At 33.9% G+C, this 18914-nt stretch overlaps 1 protein-coding gene and 1 pseudogene across 1 annotated transcript; both read right to left on the reverse strand.

Annotated features, from left to right (window-relative positions):
* Positions 1-3075: 3075 nt before the first annotated feature.
* On the reverse strand, positions 3076-3994 carry LOC106362232 (glycine-rich protein 23-like). Its single transcript, XM_013802083.3, has one exon. The coding sequence runs from the start codon at positions 3821-3823 to the stop codon at positions 3335-3337; it is 489 nt and encodes a 162-aa protein (XP_013657537.2). The 5' UTR covers positions 3824-3994; the 3' UTR covers positions 3076-3334.
* Positions 3995-8772: 4778 nt separating this feature from the next.
* Positions 8773-10512, reverse strand: LOC125591765 (annotated as a pseudogene).
* Positions 10513-18914: the final 8402 nt, after the last annotated feature.

Here is an 18914-nt window from a genome sequence, read left to right on the forward strand (position 1 = left end):
ATATTTTTAATGAATTATTAGATTTATCATTATATAATTAACCATAAATTAACTTTAATAATAATACTATCATTATCTATTTTTTCTTTTATTAAAAGTAAACTTATGAAATATTAAGATAAGTCAATGTATATATTGATCAAGTAAACCAATGAAATATTGTCATTATCTCAATTCGTTTTTTTTTTAAGTTTTTTTTCTAGGTTATCATCGAACTTAGTTTTTATTTATTTTGTTCTCACTTGAATTTTGTTTGTTTAGTGTTTTTTGGTAATTTAGTACATGTTTCTTGTTCAAAAATACAAAGTAGATTAAGAGAGACCAAAAGTTTGTATTCTTACATTACTTTATTGTATGGAATATTTGATATGTAATTATGCTCGTATGGTCTCAAGTTTTATAGCTTTCCTTTGTGTTAAGGAGACGTAGACAGAAATAAAAATCAAAGAAAACTAAAATGATTAAGAATATAAAAAATAAGTTATCATGATGTTTAAATCATAATACATATATTAATAACTATTAGTAAAACGATTATGTCCGCATGTGCGGGCAGAATACCTAGTATCTTAGTAATTATTAATCAAATGGAATTAAAACAAATAAAAATTCTCACTAAATGGTATATAAAAAAATTGTGGACGATATCATAGGAACGTTTGCCTTACAGATTTTAAATAAATATGTATTGTTCTTGTGGGGTGAGCAACTGGTGAAAACACTTTTTCTAAGTGAATATGATCGACACTTTACATACGCCATAGTTCCATCTAGACCTACGTACATATATCAAGTTCAGACTAAATCAAGAATAAACCGGCTAACACCGATAAACACAACCAGCCGACCGCACACACTGCCCCTCGAAGGTTCATGCTACCGCTTGAACGATGAAAATGCGATCTGGCCGGATAAATCAAACCTGCCCCGCTACGTGATCGGCTTCGACCTCCACCTCCTCCTCCCCTGCTGCCACTGCCGCTGCCACGTCCTCCACCAAATGCTTTTTTGATAACGACAGCTAGCTCACGAGTCTTTCCTTCAAACCCAACAGCATCCGTCTCTGAGGGATTAAGAGGAATATTATCGTGGTTCGTATCAACTGAGGGAGGTCGTGAGCTCACGAAAAGCAAATTGTGTTGAAGATAAAAGTGTGACAACCCGTCCTGCGGACCCCAGATTTCACAGCGCTGCAGCGCACCGACCCTAATCCCTCCATTATGAGTTCTCTCTGACTTCATAATTAGGTTGTTGGTGAGTCTCGAACCTAGGACCTCACCCTTTAACAACACTCCTCCAGGATGAGTTGTCACCAATTGAGTCAATTGGTGACAACTTGTCTTGTGGAGAGTTGTTAAATGGTGAGGTCTTGGGTTCGAGTAACGCCAAGCATATCAATAATCTACCGGTGGATGTGGAGGCAGTTCCTCCCACGGTGAGGAGTTAGGGTCGGTGCGTTGCAGCGCTGTGAAATCTGGGGTCCGCAGGACGGGTTGTCACAAAAAAAAAGTCAAGTTGTCACCAATTGACCAGTTCAATTGGTGACAACTTGTCTTGTGGAGAGTTGTTAAAGGGTGATGTCTTGGGTTCGAGTAACGCCAAGCGCATCAATTACCTACAGGTGGATGTGGAGGCAGTTCCTCCCACGGTGAGGGGTTAGGATCGGTGCGCTACAGCGCTGTGAAATCTGGAGTCCGCAGGACGGATTGTCACAAAAAGACGAAGAGAATATACAAAACCGAAGATGTTCTTCTGAAAGCCATTTTTTGTTCGTGTTGTTTGGTTTCTGTGTCTTTTAGCATTTTCGCTTTTGCTTTCTATTTATATAAATTGGCTTCCATTTTTTACTCTATATACTATTACAAAAATAAGCAAGGAGGACGTGTGAGAAGTGGTTGCCGTTTCCTCGTAGTTTTAGTGTCAGAAGCTGCTCCTAAACTTATAATATACATTTAAATTTCTCAATATATTTATATATATATGAACCACTTTTGATTTTTAAATATTGATGGATTATAAACCATAGTATAAACACATGAATGGAAAGTGTATAGTTTGGCTCCTTGGCACGACAGTGTTTATATATTTTGAAGTATATTAGGACAAAAATTGTCATAGTGTATAGTTTGATTAATTACATTATACATCATGTGTGCAGTCAAATCCCACATTACAACACTCTCCATATCACTTACCTTTGTTTAATATATGTTCCTTTTTATTCTTTACATAGAAACTTAAATGATCCTTATCTTAAAACATTTTTTACAAATACATTGGAAATCTGTAAACATGTGACATGTATGTTGGAAATTTTAATTAATATATAATCGCAAACTAAAGGAAAATAAAAATGGGAGAGATGATAATTATATTTACTATTGTTTGAGATATAGTAAATTTCTGTATGTATTTTACTTTATTTGACCAGTAACTAAAGGAAATAAAAGAAAATTAAAATTTTCAGTAAATAATACTCCCTCCGTTCCAGAATGTAAGATGTTTAGAAAATTTTTTGGGTATGATTGGTGGACCAAAAGAATGACGAGGAATAATGCATTCTCTAATATTCCTATAAAAAATCACAATTCACAAGAAATAATAATTTCATCTCATTGCCTCTCATTCTTTTTTTTTGTAGAGAATTAAAGAACAAAATTATTCATTGTTAAATTTGAGAAGGAATAACCATTCATTTTCATTCCTGCTATTTTATTCCCGTATGTTCCTTTTATATTCGTTTCTCTTGTTTTCCGAATGGTCACCAGTCAAACCATTTATGTTTCAATATGTAATTATGTTTTCGTATTTCTAAATAGTTTTAACTTTATCAAAATCTGTATAACCAATCAAATTTAATAGTTCTATTTTGTCATTAGTTGAATAGTTTTAATTTATAGTTTTAATAATTCTTTTAGATAAAAAATAATTTTCTTAATAAACGTGTTTTACTTAGAACATCTTATATTTAAGAAGGAAGATAGTATGAATTAATTTTTCTCCTTGATTATTTACTCTAAATGTGACATAAGATATAGTCAAAGCCTTGGTGTTCAGAATGTTTAATTTTTCAGCTTTAAGAAATTTCACAAATATACTAACTGAATATAATTTACACTTTACAAACCGTGCATACGGCATAGTAAACAACCGAAACACAACAACTGACCATTAGCCCCAATCGATGACAAACAAAAAAAGACCATTAGCTCCAATCGATGACAAAAAAAAAAAAAAAAAGACCATTAGCCCCAATCAATCTCGGACCAAACCAGACCTGACTTCAACACATATGCACCCCAAATTAAAATGGTGAACCAATACATAAATCTTTCTAAGCCAATATTAAACCGACTAAAATTGATAAACCCAACCAACCGGCCGCACATACTGCCCTTCGAATATTCTGGCTGCCGCTTGAACGATGCGATCCACGAGTACCGTTACGACCAGCATAACTCGAACCAAAACGTCCTCCGCCGTTTGACCAGCTTCGACCGCTTACACCTCCTCCTCCCACGCTGCTATCGCCGCCACCACCTCCTCCACTCGTGCTGCTACCACTGCTGCCCCCATCTCCTCCACTCGTGCTGCTACCGCCGCCTCCACCAGCTCCTCCACTGCCTCTTCGTTTGATAACGAAAGCTAACTCTCGAGCCTTTCCTTCAAACACATCATCAACTGGTTTTGACTCATTTAGATGAAGACTCTCTTTGTTCGTATCAAGTGAGGAAGAGCGTGAGCTAACGGAAGTGAAATCGTGATGAAGATGAAAGATGAAGAGAATGTATAAAACCAACGGTGTTCTTCTCAAGCCCATCATCGTGTTTTTTGTTTTGTTTTATGTGTCGTACTCACATTTTCCCGTTTGATATGCATATAAATAAATTCGATATCTAAACTATTAAAACAGAATTCTTACTACGATTCTACCTATAATTTTAGAATTATTTACAAGAGAGTGTCATTACCTAACTTGAATTTTTTTAATTAATTCGCTTGCTATATTTTTAACCTATTATTTTTAAAATATTTTTTATCCATAATTAATTCGCTTGCCATATTTATATCTAATCATATTTATAATCAAAATATTTATAACTAATTCCGCACCGACCATATTTATTATATAAGATCTTTATTTAAAAAAACAAATATAAAAGCGGTTTGAGGATTAAACGCAGTACAAGTGGTTGACTGTTTGACTTGGAAAAGTCTAATAGATATTTATACTTGAGTACTACTAAACGCCATAAATAAATAATTCAAGTGATGATGTGTTAACCACTTTAACTAGTGTTGACATATGTTAGCCCATCTAATTCGTTTTTGGTATTTTGTATCATGGCCAAAATGTATGTGCTGATTCACCAAATCCAATTTAGTACATGGTGGTTGTTGTCTTGTTGATTCCTTGTGAACAGTTTGAGTGACCCTTTTGGGTATAGAGCATAATAAAGCATGTGGCTTTAATTCAATTTCTGAATGGAATTTACTTGTCACAAAAAAAAACATATTAGAAAACTTGGTTTGTGAACGAATATCATCTCTATCCCCCATATAATAAGACCATGCAAAAAAAAACGATCCATAAAAACCATAAAACAATTAAATCCAATGTACTTATAAATAAATCGCTCCCCTGAATCTCTCATATCATTCGACCGGCACTTTCAGACTCAAAAACTATAGACCCAAAAACGACACTGCAAAACCCGACCACAAGCGATATGACTCGACAAAATGTGTAAATAGATAGTGCCCAGACAATGATAGACTCGAGAGATGCATCTAACACTTAAAGGCTATAATGTCTCGCCAAGATCTGGGGAGCATAAACTTTGATGCAGCTTAAGTTGAGGGACTAGCCTCTTCGATTTTCTTTTCTTCGTCATCTTTCTCTGGCTCGCTTTTTTCTTCTCCTCTGCTTTCACTTCAGTCTTCTCCTTCTCCACAGGTTTCTCCTCTGTTTTAGTCTCTTCAACGGTCAACTTCTCAAGAAGGCCAGCTGTGTCAGAGGCATCTTTGCTCTCTTCTTTCTCTCCTTCAGATTCAGCAAATTCGTTGAACTTCTGCATAAATGCTTTGCAGTCTGACAAGGATAACAAGACTTTATTACAAAAACTTCTCGGTTCATGGCACTATCTACACATAAACAATTGAAAAGATACACCTCCAATAAAATTGCACAAACACAAAGATTATAAGAACTTCACTTCTTATTAGATTTAGAAACTCTCTCAAAACTAAACCTTTCAATGTGTTTCTCTTTTGATGGAACATCTCTCCATGAGAACTCTTTATATAGGAAGAAACTACATCTTTTCCTAAGGGCAAAGCTACATCTTTTCCTAATAATAATATGGAAACATTCCTAAGCTCGATATGTTTTCCTTTTTCCTTAACCCATCAAACTTCAATTTAATGAGTTAACTTGCTCCTCAAGTTAATTGGAATTATCCAACATTCTCCCCCTTAATTCCAACTTGAATCTTAGGTATGTTGATCTTCTTAACTCCGATGAACTTGCGTAGACCGTTAATAGGTGCATCGCATTTCTTCGATACGATGTTGCATCAGAACGTGAGTATAGATGCTTCACTGCTTCTCTATGACTCTCTCTTAAGCATCCTATGGTGCTTCGATACGATGTTACATCAATCTCAGGCTCCTCCTCTGACTTTGATACTTTCAAACTCGTGTGCATCAGAATGTGAGTATAGTTACATGACTCCATCTTCGTCTTGACAAGTATACCTTGCGCGTATCCTTCTTGTTTGATGTGAATGCCATCAGCTCCTTGCGTTTCTTCTATACCAAGATAGTATGTAAGCATCTCGAGGTCTGACATCTCAAATCTTCTTGACATATAATCTTTGAATTGCTTGATAACATTGAGCGAAGTCCCTGTTACAAACAAGTCATCGATGTATATAGCTATGATCAGAAGCTCCCCCTTCTGTTTCTTTTGATATACCGCAGGTTTCTTGGTGCACTTCGTGAACTCCATCTCCTTGAGAACACGGTCGAGTTTGATGTTCCAAGCTCTCAGCGAAACTGGTGCAAACACTTCGTTGAAGTCTATGCCTTGTTGTTGCACATAGCCTTTTGCAACTAGCTTTGCTTTGTATTTGATCACCGTTCCATCTACATTCCTCTTGATCTTATAAATCGATTTCACACCTGCCGGCTTCTTGACGAGCTTCCAGGTCTTGTTTTTGATGATAGATTCGATCTTTGCCTTCATTGCATTGATCCAAGCTTGTATCACTGCAGCTTCGATGTAACTTTCTGGTTCACCATCGATGCTCAGCAAGGGTCTGCCACCTTCAACTTCAGCAAGTAGGATGTAATCATCGAACGGCTTTGGTTTTCTGATGTTACGACCATATCTTGATGTTACATGCGGGTCTTGGTTTGCATCGTTGTTCTCTGCTACTTCATGGTGTTGGTGATCCTGATGCTCATCACCATCTCCTTCTTATGTAACATCAATATGATGAAGCTTTAATGATCCTGGTTCTTCGTCCACGTTTGTTGATAGTGTATACATGCGGTGAGATGTCTAGTTACATCGTTTTCTTCACAAAAATGAACGAACTCAGAGGATGTGAACTCTCCTCCTCTATCGGTGCGAAAAGTCTTGAGTTGTAGCTTCGTTTGATTCTCCACGTACTCCTTGAACTTTTTGAACCGATCGAACGCTTCACTCTTCTCTCTTAGCAGCATCGTCCACATATATCTTGAGTACTCATCAATTAAGACGAATACATATCTATTGTTTGCTGGTGTTGATGGTGATATCGGACCGCACAAGTCACCATGTACCAACTCCAATGCGTGTGATGCTCGATACTTTGCTTTAGGCGGGAAAGACTTCCGAGTTTGCTTCCCAACTAAGCAGGCGTTGCACACATCTTTCTCGTGTATCACCTGAGGCATCCCTACTACCATCTCTTTGTCTACCATATTCTTAATTACTCCAAAGTTCACATGTCCTAGCCGTGCATGCCACGTCCATGTAACATCAGTTTCTTGTATTTGAAGACAATTCGGATATTCAACCTCCATTGACGTCTTGTACAATCGGTTTGGTTGCCTTGCGACTTGTACTAATAGCCTTCCACGGGGATCTTTCAGCATCAGTAAGTCTTCTTTCATATTAACCTCACAACCCATCTCGGTTGCTTGTCCAAGACTTATGATATTGTGTTTAAGACTTGGGATGTAGTAGATATCTTTGAGTGCTCTTCTCTCCCCTGTTTTTCCAATGAACGTGATCGAACCTTTCCCAACAATCTCGATGTTTGATCCATCACCGAATTTGACTTTGCCTTTGATGCTATCATCTAGGTTTGAGAAGAACTCTCTCTTGCCTATCATATGGTTACTTGCACCATTGTCAAGGTACCATATACTCGTATTTCCATCGCATTCATCAAACCTCTTAGGAAACACTCTCTCTTCGTTGAGGAATATTACTTCATGCATATATAATGCATCTGCTTCTTGTGTTTCCGTTAGGTTAGCTTCTTCTCTTGGTCGTGTAGGACAATGTGACACGAAGTGCCCCATCTTGTCGCATCGCCAACATCTAACCTTAGAGTAGTCCTTCTTGGTCTTGTTCGAAGCTTCTCCTCCTTTGTCATGACCATCAGAACCATTAGACCTTCCTCGTCCTCTTCCTCTTCCACCATAACCTCTACCTCTGCCTCTTCCTCGCGAGTTGCTATGGCTTCCACGACCCTGTGCATCATTCTTTACAAATATTAGCTTCGTTTGATCTTCATCTTGGGTTTCTTCTTTGATGTGTTCTTCGAAAGCCTTCAATCTCCTAACAATGTCTTCGAATCCTGTTGAATTTAGATCCAACACTTGTTCTAACGAAGCTACGATGTGAATGAACTTCGTTCTTGGAAGTCCCTTCAGAAACTTCTTTACCAACTTTGATGCTTCCATTATCTCTCCTAACGCGGCTGCTCTCGATGCTAAGCCTGAAAGTTTTCCTGCGTAGTCATCCACCGTGTCTGTGTCTGTCATCTTCAGTTTGTCGAACTCAGACATCAAAGTTTGTAACCTTGCTTCTCTCACGCGATCATCACCTAGGTTACGGGATTTGATAGCTTCCCAAATCTTCTTCGATGTATCATGTTCTCCAATCTGAAGTATTAGCGCCTCCGGGACTGATTGAAAGATTAGAGCAATCGCCATATTGTTCTTCTTTGCATCGTTACTCCCTGGATCAATTGTATCCCAAACTTCGTATAAACGAAGCATCACTTTCATTCGCATCGACCATACGGTGTAGTTGGTCGATGTTAGCATCAGACATCGTATGTCCTTCTTCATCTCAAGACCTTTATCACGTGCTTGAGAATCGTCTCCCATGTTTTGATCAAAGTTACAACTCCTCTTGTAAACGACCTTCGAAACCTGGCTCTGATACCAATTAAAGTTGCACAAACACAAAGATTATAAGAATTTCTCTTCTTATTAGATTTAGAAACTCTCTCAAAACTAAACCTTTCAATGTGTTTCTCTTTTGATGGAACATCTCTCCATGAGAACTCTTTATATAGGAAGAAGCTACATCTTTTCCTAAGGGCAAAGCTACATCTTTTCATAATAATAATATGGAAACATTCCTAAGCTCGATATGTTTTCATTTTTTCTTAACCCATCAAACTTCAATTTAATGAGTTAACTTGCTTCTCAAGTTAATTGGAATTATCCAACACCAAGTAGACCACTGCCTAAACTTTACATATATCAAGTTCAGACTAAATCAAGAATAAACCGGCTAACACCGATAAACACAACCAGCCGACCGCACACACTGCCCCTCGAAGGTTCATGCTACCGCTTGAACGATGAAAATGCGCTCTGGCCGGATAAATCACCCTGCCCCGCCACGTGATCGGCTTCGACCTCCACCTCCTCCTCCCCTGCTGCCACTGCCGCTGCCATCCTCCACCAAATGCTTTTTTGATAACGACAGCTAGCTCACGAGTCTTTCCTTCAAACCCAACAGCATCCGTCTCTGAGGGATTAAGAGGAATATTCTCGTGGTTCGTATCAACTGAGGGAGGTCGTGAGCTCACGAAAAGCAAATTGTGTTGAAGATAAAAGATGAAGAGAATATACAAAACCGAAGATGTTCTTCTGAAAGCCATTTTTTGTTGGTGTTGTTTGGTTTCTGTGTCTTCTAGCATTTTTCCTTTTGCTTTCTATTTATATAAATTGCCGTTTCGTCGTAGTTTCAGTGTCAGAAGCTGCTCCTAAACTTCTAATATACATTTAAATTTTTCAATATATATATATATATATGAACCACTTTGATTTTTAAATATTGATGGATTATAAACCATAGTATAAATAAACACATGAATGGAAAGTGACGTTATTTTTTTAAATAAAGGTTAAATTTTTGGGTGTAATATTTTGTCTGTCGACTGCATATAAAATTTAGATAGGAGAGAAGAAAAATGAGATGAGAAAAGTTTGACTCCTTGGCACGACAGTGTTTATATATGGGTGAATTTGCCAAATAGCTAAGTTTGGGAAAATAATTAAGTGCAGGTAACCGATTTTGACATAATTAGGTAACTAACAATTGTGTCTCTTTTGATCCGGTTTTAACCATTTCTCGTACAAGTAACAGGTGAAAGGGAAGAAGGTGAACTTACGTAGACAAAGAAAAATATGGCTAGTATTATCTATATAAATAAAAGAGACTTTTTTCTCTTCTTGGGGCATTTACTTCCACGTGGCACACCTTCTTTAATTTTATAAGCGACTTTCCCATTAGATTTTTATCGTGGACTGCAACTTCTGAGCTACTAAATATTGTGACTTTTACGAGGCCTACATATTTTAGGGTTTGTTTTATTCTCGCTGGTGGCGCTTTAGACACAATTGTCGACGTTCGTATCTGATTCCGCCACGAGATTATATCCTCTCTAACTCTGTTTTGGTTGTATCCCCTGTTCCGAGAAAGATCTATCAAATCGAATTTGCTATCATGGCTACTGTTGCTTCATCTTCGTACGTATATGTTTATCGATCTCTTTGTTTTCTATTGTTTGTGTTATTGTATCTCGAATCGACCTTCGTTATCTCTCAGTGATGTAATTGGATTTGTTTAATATTGCGTAGATTTGTGTTTGAGAAAGTTCCCAAATGAAATTGAAACCTTTTTAAAGCAATGGACACAGTTGGTCGGAATTTGAAACTGTTGGAAGTAATGAACAAGTCTGATTAGGACCTTGGGTTATATAGTTTGGATTTGAAGCAGAGTATTCATCTCTCATTAAGTTGTTTGGTTGGCCAGGGTGATATACAGTCAAATGGGGTCACTTACATCAACGCATACCTGTAATGCTGGCAGTCTTCTCTCTTGCCTTCATTGTATAGTCAACGTAAGTAAATTATTTATCTTTTAAGTCGTACACATAATTGTATTGCTGTACTTTTGATTGAAATGGTGATTTTATAGGTCTTTAAACATTAGTGTGAGGAGTTAGAGGAAGAATCCCCAAGGTTTATTTTGTTGTAGTGGTATGTTACTTCTCTGCCACACCTCTTATACTATACTGTATTAAGAAAGTTTTTCTATTATTTGATGTTCAAATTTATTTATGGTGATGGCAATATGCATTACTTTATGGTGATCGCAGTATGCATTACTTGATGAGATGACTGATTTTGGGTACCTTCAGTATATGGAAGCAAGAAGCCTCAATGAATTCATCAAGACTGATGCATACGAATGGAAGTTACAAAGAGACCTCCTATGGCTGACACAAGTTCTTTCCTGAAGGAGAGAAGTGATATAGTATGAGAAGAACGAAGGATAAAAGAAAGAAGCAAGCAGAAATGAAAAAAAGAAGGGAATCACACGAGAAAAACGGTGTGTTTAGTGCCATGGTACTGAACGATGTCCAGTAGGGAAGATACTATACAGAAGAGATTGAAGAAGCTACTGACATATTAACGAGCAACAGAAAAGTAGGAAAAGACTGATACATGCCAGACTATAAAGGCACACTTGATCACGCCCCTCTTGCCATTAAAGTCTTAAGATCTGATGCTGCTCAAGAAAAGAAGCAATTTCAATACGAGGTGGAGGTTCTAAGTTTCATAAGACATCATCTTACGGTTCTTCGCCTTCGTGCATGTCCTTAATATAATATGGGTACTTGGTTTGTGAGTTAATGGAAAATGGGAGCTTAGAGGATAGACTATTTCTAAAAAAAACATTTACGTGACATACACAAAGCAACTACAGGTTTAGCTTATCCTGTCTCTTTTTTACTCATTTGGAGCGCAAGATTAGTCAATTGACTTATCATAGCTTTATGGTCATTGGATTCATTAATGGTTTTCTTTATTTTTGTCCGCATAAGATCTGAGAGTGTGTCAATGCTTCAGATTTTGACTTCTAATTATCCTTAATTCATTTGTTCAAAATCTCATAAGAAGTTAAAGAGGTATGTTCACTAAGGTTCAACAAATATGTTCTCAAGGTCTGGTTTATGATACAAAAAAAAATTGAACCAGTTATCCAAGAGTTCACAGAGAAGGTCAAACTGGCAAAAACTTTGTGGTTATATACATTTAGCTTATTGAAAAAGCAATCAATACGACATGAGTGAAGGCAAAGATTGTACAAGGAATGAAGTGGTGCTGAATTGAAATATTGCAAAGGTCTTGCATAAATTATTACATTTGCTTCTTGATCGTACCTATCAATGCGAATGGTTACATATGGTCACTTTTGACATCCTCTTTGTTTTTTTTTGTGAACCTGTTCGAAGGCATATACACACGTAAATATGTTTTCATTGTATATATGATCATACAAACATTTGTTATTTATTAAACTGATCAATGTTTTAACATCACAGGATCCACGTGCTCTGGGAGCATAATATCAGAGAATTAAGAAAATGCAAGTAGTATCAGTGCATGTCTCGACCTCCGTGCAAATGATAAAAATTAATCCAGAGCGAATGCTAGAGGTTTGTCTTTTACTCCGACTCAATCTTCTTGCGAAGAATATGAAAATATGAACACCACATTTTAGTGAATCTTTTTCTAAATTTTCTTATAATATTAATAGGATTAGATAACTTAATCCCATCTAATATACTATAGCTGAAAAAAAATCACGGTCAGTTCAATGAAAATCACAGTCTAACTAGGTGTTTTCCTGCACCATGTACAGTGAAATGTTTTTTAAATCTAACTTATATTTAAAAATAAATTTTATTAAATATTATAGATTTTACTATTTTCTTACTAATATTTAATATATATTTGATATATATTAAATCAATTTGTATAAAACTAATAAAATAATATAAAATTGTATAATTATCAAATATTTAACCTAAACAATATTATAAAATTTGTAGATATATAAGACTAATAATCTTACGATTAGATATTTAAATTTTAAAAAAATTGTAGAAATTTTTGAAAACTTTAGTAATACAAATTGTATAAGTATACAAAATAATAGTATTTCGAAATCTGAAATGTTATATATGAATATATTTATTTTATAGATGATGTATGAGCTATTACCATATTTTAAAAAAAGTTTACCAAAAATAAATATCAATATTTAATGTAATATATGAATTATTACCATATTCTAATAAGTTTGCCAAAATATAAATCAACATTAAATGAAATTATTCATGTCATATTTTTCCGGAAGCCATGTCATCAATTTCAGTAGTCATGTCATATTTGTTTTGTGAAATTGATTGTAGAAAAGACATGTGGCAAAATCACTTCGCAAATATAGTCTAGGGGATTTGTTTGTTACAATCTATTATGTAATTTATGAAAACCCCTTTTCAAAAAAAAACTATTATGTAATTTGATGTTTTTGGCCCATTTAAATATTTTTTATTTACGAAGTTCTTTAATTTACTATTTGTGACCTGTAAAAGTTGGAAAATGTGGAATGTAAAAATAGTCGGCGGATAAAATTATACTCCCTCTGTTTTATTATAAGTGTCGTTTTAGGTTTCGGCACACGGATTAAGGAAACATTAATTTTGTACATTTCCTATAAAAAAAATACTATTACCTATACACCTAACCATATTTCAACCAATAGAAAAATAAATTTTGCATAAAATTAATAAATTTTGCATTGAAAATCGAAAACGACACTTATTTTGTAACGAAAAAATTCTCTAAAACGACACTTAATATGAAACGGAGGGAGTATGTATTAACATCTATTTTTGTCATGTATTTTCTTTTTAAAAAGTTAAAACTCTTCAAAAATTAATTTCGTCGTGCTGTTATTCTCCTCTGAAAAACGAGAGTTAAGCAAACAATTTATATTTGAACAAAACAAAGCGAGAGCTGAGACCTGTTAGAAACATAGCAAAATAATGCTCCAACAAATCACAGTCTACAAAGCAAATCAAATTTCATAATAAGTCGTCATAACAACAGAACCCCTTAGCTAGCTGCCACGAGAAAGACCTAGACAACATAAACTGATATACATGCAGATTTGAAGATCTGTTGCTTTCATATAAAAATCTCTACAGACGTATTAACGTCGTACACATCAGTTTTCTTTAACACCTCTTTTAATAAAATTCATACCTCGAATAACTATTAGCTACAAACGCATCAAAATAATATATAGTGGATCCATAATTTTTTCGCACCTGGACATGAATCAAAATTCAATTACTGCTCATAACACTAACATATCTCCATAAAGTAAAAACACCAAACACAAGAACTCAACCTCTCTTGGAAACAAAAGCCCAAATCAAAGTATCCCAAACTAAAGTCAAAACGGGTGATCAACACATAGCTTGCTCCATTAACAATTAGAAACAACTGCCGTAACTGTTTCCAAAGAAAGAAAAATATAAAGTAGGAACAGACGCCAATATTCAAACCATATTGTTACCAACCAACTGACTATTCATTATATATTTCCGAGTAGAAGCAATTTATTCAAACAATAGCAGCAATTTATTCAAAAGTCATTTTGATCTCGAACAAAACATATGAACCCGGCGCGTAGCGTCGGAATACCACTAGTAACAAATAATATATGGTCAGGAGTGGAGAAAAAAGAAACATCCACGTTATATATTTATTGACCACATATGTATGTACTGAATGTTATATTCCATATCACACGAAGTAGTACAGAAGGACTAAAACCACATCCATAATCCTTAATACTAAACACTATCCCAACTAGTAAATATTGAATCATAAATCATAATCCAAATATAAACTATAATCAGGTGACTGAATGACACTAAAATGAATAGATAAAATATAAGACTTTTCAATAAAGAATGCATTCCATATTAAGCCAATACACAACTTTTAAATACTAAACACAAACCAAACTTTAAAATACTAAACCCAAATATAAACCTTAATTATCAACCCTAAACTCAATTATCAAAATATGAAAAGTATAATATTAAACTAAATCCAGGCCTAACTTTTAAATAGTGTAGGGCTCTAACCCAACACACAACTTCTAAACCCTAAACTGCTATCACTAAACCCAAACCTCAACTTATTTTTTTTCAAATACTAAACCCTAAATCCTAATTACTAAATCCTAAACCCAAATAGAATGGAACAAAATACATAGTATAATACATATTGGGGAACAAAATAGAACACTATTTATTAATCGAGAAATGAACGATAATGATAGGGTCACTAAACTCAAACCTCAACCCTACCTTCCAAATACTAAACCCTAAATCTTAATCATTAAACCCTAAACCCAAGTATAAACCCTAAACCCAAATAGAATGGAACAAAATACCATATTTCTCAAATGTTGATACGGCTATGCCTTCATGGAAGGTGGTAATGTTTGCTTCAATGTCAATCACAATCATACATAAACTAAACACAATCAACTAATCTTTAAACCCAATCAACTAATCACTAATCAATAAATAGAATAGTACAAACTGATGAAATGATGAAATGTTTATGATTGCATGTAAGAAGTTAATACTGATCTCAACCCAACTACCAACTACTAATACTAAACTTTAAACTCTAAATCCTAATTACTAAACCCTAAACCTAAAAAAATAGATTAAGTTAAACCCTAATCAAGGAAATATAAACCCAAATAGAATGTATATAATATGGTTTACTATACCCAAACCTTTACTTAGTAAATCTAAACCATAGGCCGGAACCTATAAACCCAAATACAATCTATAAATTGTTTTCCAATATTAAACACTTGAAAGCACATTTACTTGGTTAGCATGATGCATATCTTATATTCCATATAGTCTAAGTAGTATAGTAAACGAATGTTCCAAATAATCAAATTTGTCCAACACTCGAAAAAAGAATTTCATATTACAATCAATCACACAAAATGACAAAGAAGAGACCTGTCAAATTTAAAAACATGACATATTATTACATTTTAGGGAGTAGTATAGAAATATGTCTCAAATAGTATGGTAACCGTACATAGGTAGCTATACTTAAGAATATATACTATACTATTCATTTCACCGAATACAGTATAGACGGCGAGTTCATCTTCTTCAATTCTTATTTTTTAGACAGGCTGATACACATACATTTCGTTCACCGTCATTATTCTTCACCACCATATAGAGATCGTCTTCATCTCCTCTCTTTTTCACGACACGACGATGCTTTTACCGACTCGCCGTCGCTGTTCTTCACCACTGGGTCTGTAAAACAAAAAAAGAAACGAAAACAGAGTATGGAAAAAAAGCATGATTGTGAGAATCAATTGATTTAAGAAAAAAAATGGAAAAAAAAATGAAAGAGTTGTTATGTGCTCACCGTCTACGCTTTCATCGTTGTATGTTCTTCACCACTGGATCTGTAAAACAAAATTAGAAACAAAAACAGAGTATGAAAACAAAAGCATGATTGTGAGAATCAATTGATTTAAGAAAAAAATGAAAAGAAATGAAAGAGTTGTTGTGTGTGCTCACCGTCTATGACTTCATCGTTGTCTCTTCTTTTGAATAATTGATTGTTCTTTTGGTGAGAAGAAATTCAATTCAAAAAGATGTGTGAGTAATGAAAGACCACGTTTTACTTTTACAGTTACAAATTATTAGTTAAATTTTGTTTTCTTTGTGCAGGTTTCACCGGTTGTATACAAGGGTATAATGGCATTATTATACAAAAGACACAATACATATTTGCAAGCTAGGTCTTTTTGTCATATAATGAATTATAATTTGTTTGATGGTTATACAGCCTAATTCCCCTTTATATTTTGAAGTATATTAGGACAAAAATTGTCATAGTGTATAGTTTGATTAATTACATTATACATCATGTGTGCAGTGTGCAGTCAAATCCCACATTACAACACTCTTTTTTTTTTTTTTTTACGTCATCCCACATTACAACACTCTCCATATCACTTACCGTTTGTTTAAGAGAAATTGGAGCCTATAACAACGAAAAAAACGGTAATTGGCAGAGTAGCTATTTTACTTAATACACCAATACACCATGCATCTTTTATATAATAATACTAATGTGCCCTCTTACACAACCGGTAAAACGTGTAAACAAAAAACTAAAATAATAATACTTACCTAACACACATACATCGTGGCCTTTGGAGAATCACATACTGAGTTGTTTCTTCCCCATTTTTGATCCACGGTAACCACCAAAACCATTTTTGGAGTAGATTTGCCTAGGAGATGCCCATCTGCAATGACTTGCTTGGCTATTGACGGAAAGCTTTGCGCATCTGAAATCTATGGAGTCGCCGACAACGTAAACGGCACCGCCGCGAGGTTCGTCAACTCTTTCTTCAAATCGCCTTAATCTCTTCGGTTTACGAGGCGGTTACATGTACTATTCCCATGGATGTCGTCAGTTACACATATCTTTTTTGCTGTGAATGTTCTTGAATCGATCGGAGAAGATGAACAGTTTTTATAACTTTGTATTATATACTATTTTATGCGTATGGAATAGAAATGTAAAACAATATGTATTATGAATGTTTTTTCATGTTATGTAATGTGAAATAGTATGTTACTATACTTATTAATAAAAAAGTGTTTTTTGTTCACCAATATGTACTATACTATGTATTTTGTTCCATTCTATTTGGGTTTAGGGTTTATACTTGGGTTTAGGGTTTAGTGATTAAGATTTAGGGTTTAGTATTTGGAAGGTATGGTTGAGGTTTGATAGTGCCCCTATCGTGTATCGTTCCATTTGATGATTAACAAAGAAAGTGGTATTTTGTTCACCAATATGTACTATACTATGCATTTTGTTCTATTCTATTTGGGTTTAGGATTTATATTTGGGTTTAGGGTTTATATTTAGGTAAGAGTTTAGTGATTAGAGTTTAGAATTTAGTATTTATAAGATGAGAGAGTATGGTTAGGGTCAACATTAACTTTTTTGTGCAATCATAAACATTCCATAAATTCACTAATATGTGCTATGTTATTTTTTGTATTCCATTCTATATGGATGTTTGGTTTATATTTGAGTTTATGGTTTATATTTGGATTTATGGTAAACTGATTAGAATTTAGGGCTTAATGGACGTGGTAAGATTGAGATTTGGATATGTTTAGTATTAATGAGTTGTAGGTGGAATTTAATCTTATACTACTTCGTTGATATGGAATAAAACCTCACTCATGCATATGTATGTAGTCAACAAAAATATACGTGGATGGTTCCTCTTTCTTTTATTTAGAATAGTTTTAAAGTGTTCTTGACCTTATATTCTATTGGCCACGTTATTCACTCCAACACAATTACCTGATACCTACAAAGAAAAAAGACATAACCGAACCCTTTAAGGCATAAATGTCAAAATTATATTATGTCAAAATCAATGACATTCACCTAATTTGTATTAAAAACATGGCTAGTTCACAAATAAGCAATTTGTTTAATATATGTTCCTTTTTATTCTTTACGTAGAAACTTAAATGATCCTTATTTTAAAACATTTTTCACAAATACATTGGAAATCTGTACGTAAACATGTGACATGTATGGTTGAAATTTTAATTAATATATAATGGCAAACTAAATAAAAATGGAGAGATGATAATTATATTTACTATTGTTTGAGATATAGTAAATTTCTGTATGTATTTTACTTTATTTGACCAGTAACAAAAGGAAATAAAATAAAATTAAAATTTTCAGTAAATAATACTCCATCCGTTCCAGAATATAAGATGTTTAAAAGAAATTTTATGTTTCAATATGTAAGATATTTTTCGTATTTCTAGATAGCTTTAACTTTATCAAAATCTGTATACCCAATCAAATTTAATAGTTCTATTTTGTAATTGGTTGAATAGTTTTAATTTATAATTTTAATAATACTTTTTAGATAAAAAGTATTTTTTTAATAAACGTGTTTTACTTAGAACATCTTATATTTAAGAACGGAGGAAGTATGAATTAATTTTTCTCCTTAATTATTTACTCTAAATGTGACATATGGTACGTATAGTCAAAGCCTTGGTGTTCAGAATGTTTAATTTCAGCTTTACGAAATTTCACAAATATACTTACTGAATATAATCTTATATATTAAAACAGAAGTCATGATTTTGTTCATGTGTGATTTTTTTTTTTGTATGGACCCTTCTCTATAAATTTTATCAAGTTTTACATAACTTAATCATCATATCTTTTAATATCTTTATCTTTTATTTAAAATACAAATAAATATTGTTTAAGATAATTCTAAGAAAATATTTTCAGAATCAGGATACAATTTATTTTCGAAAATTAATTAACTTTAATTTTAATTATCATAAAATATAATTAGAATTTCAAATTAAATTTATTTTTGATTGATGAACAAAAATTAAATCATATAAATA

This window comes from Brassica napus, chromosome C8, assembly GCF_020379485.1.
Source record: "Brassica napus cultivar Da-Ae chromosome C8, Da-Ae, whole genome shotgun sequence".
Lineage (NCBI taxonomy): Eukaryota > Viridiplantae > Streptophyta > Magnoliopsida > Brassicales > Brassicaceae > Brassica > Brassica napus.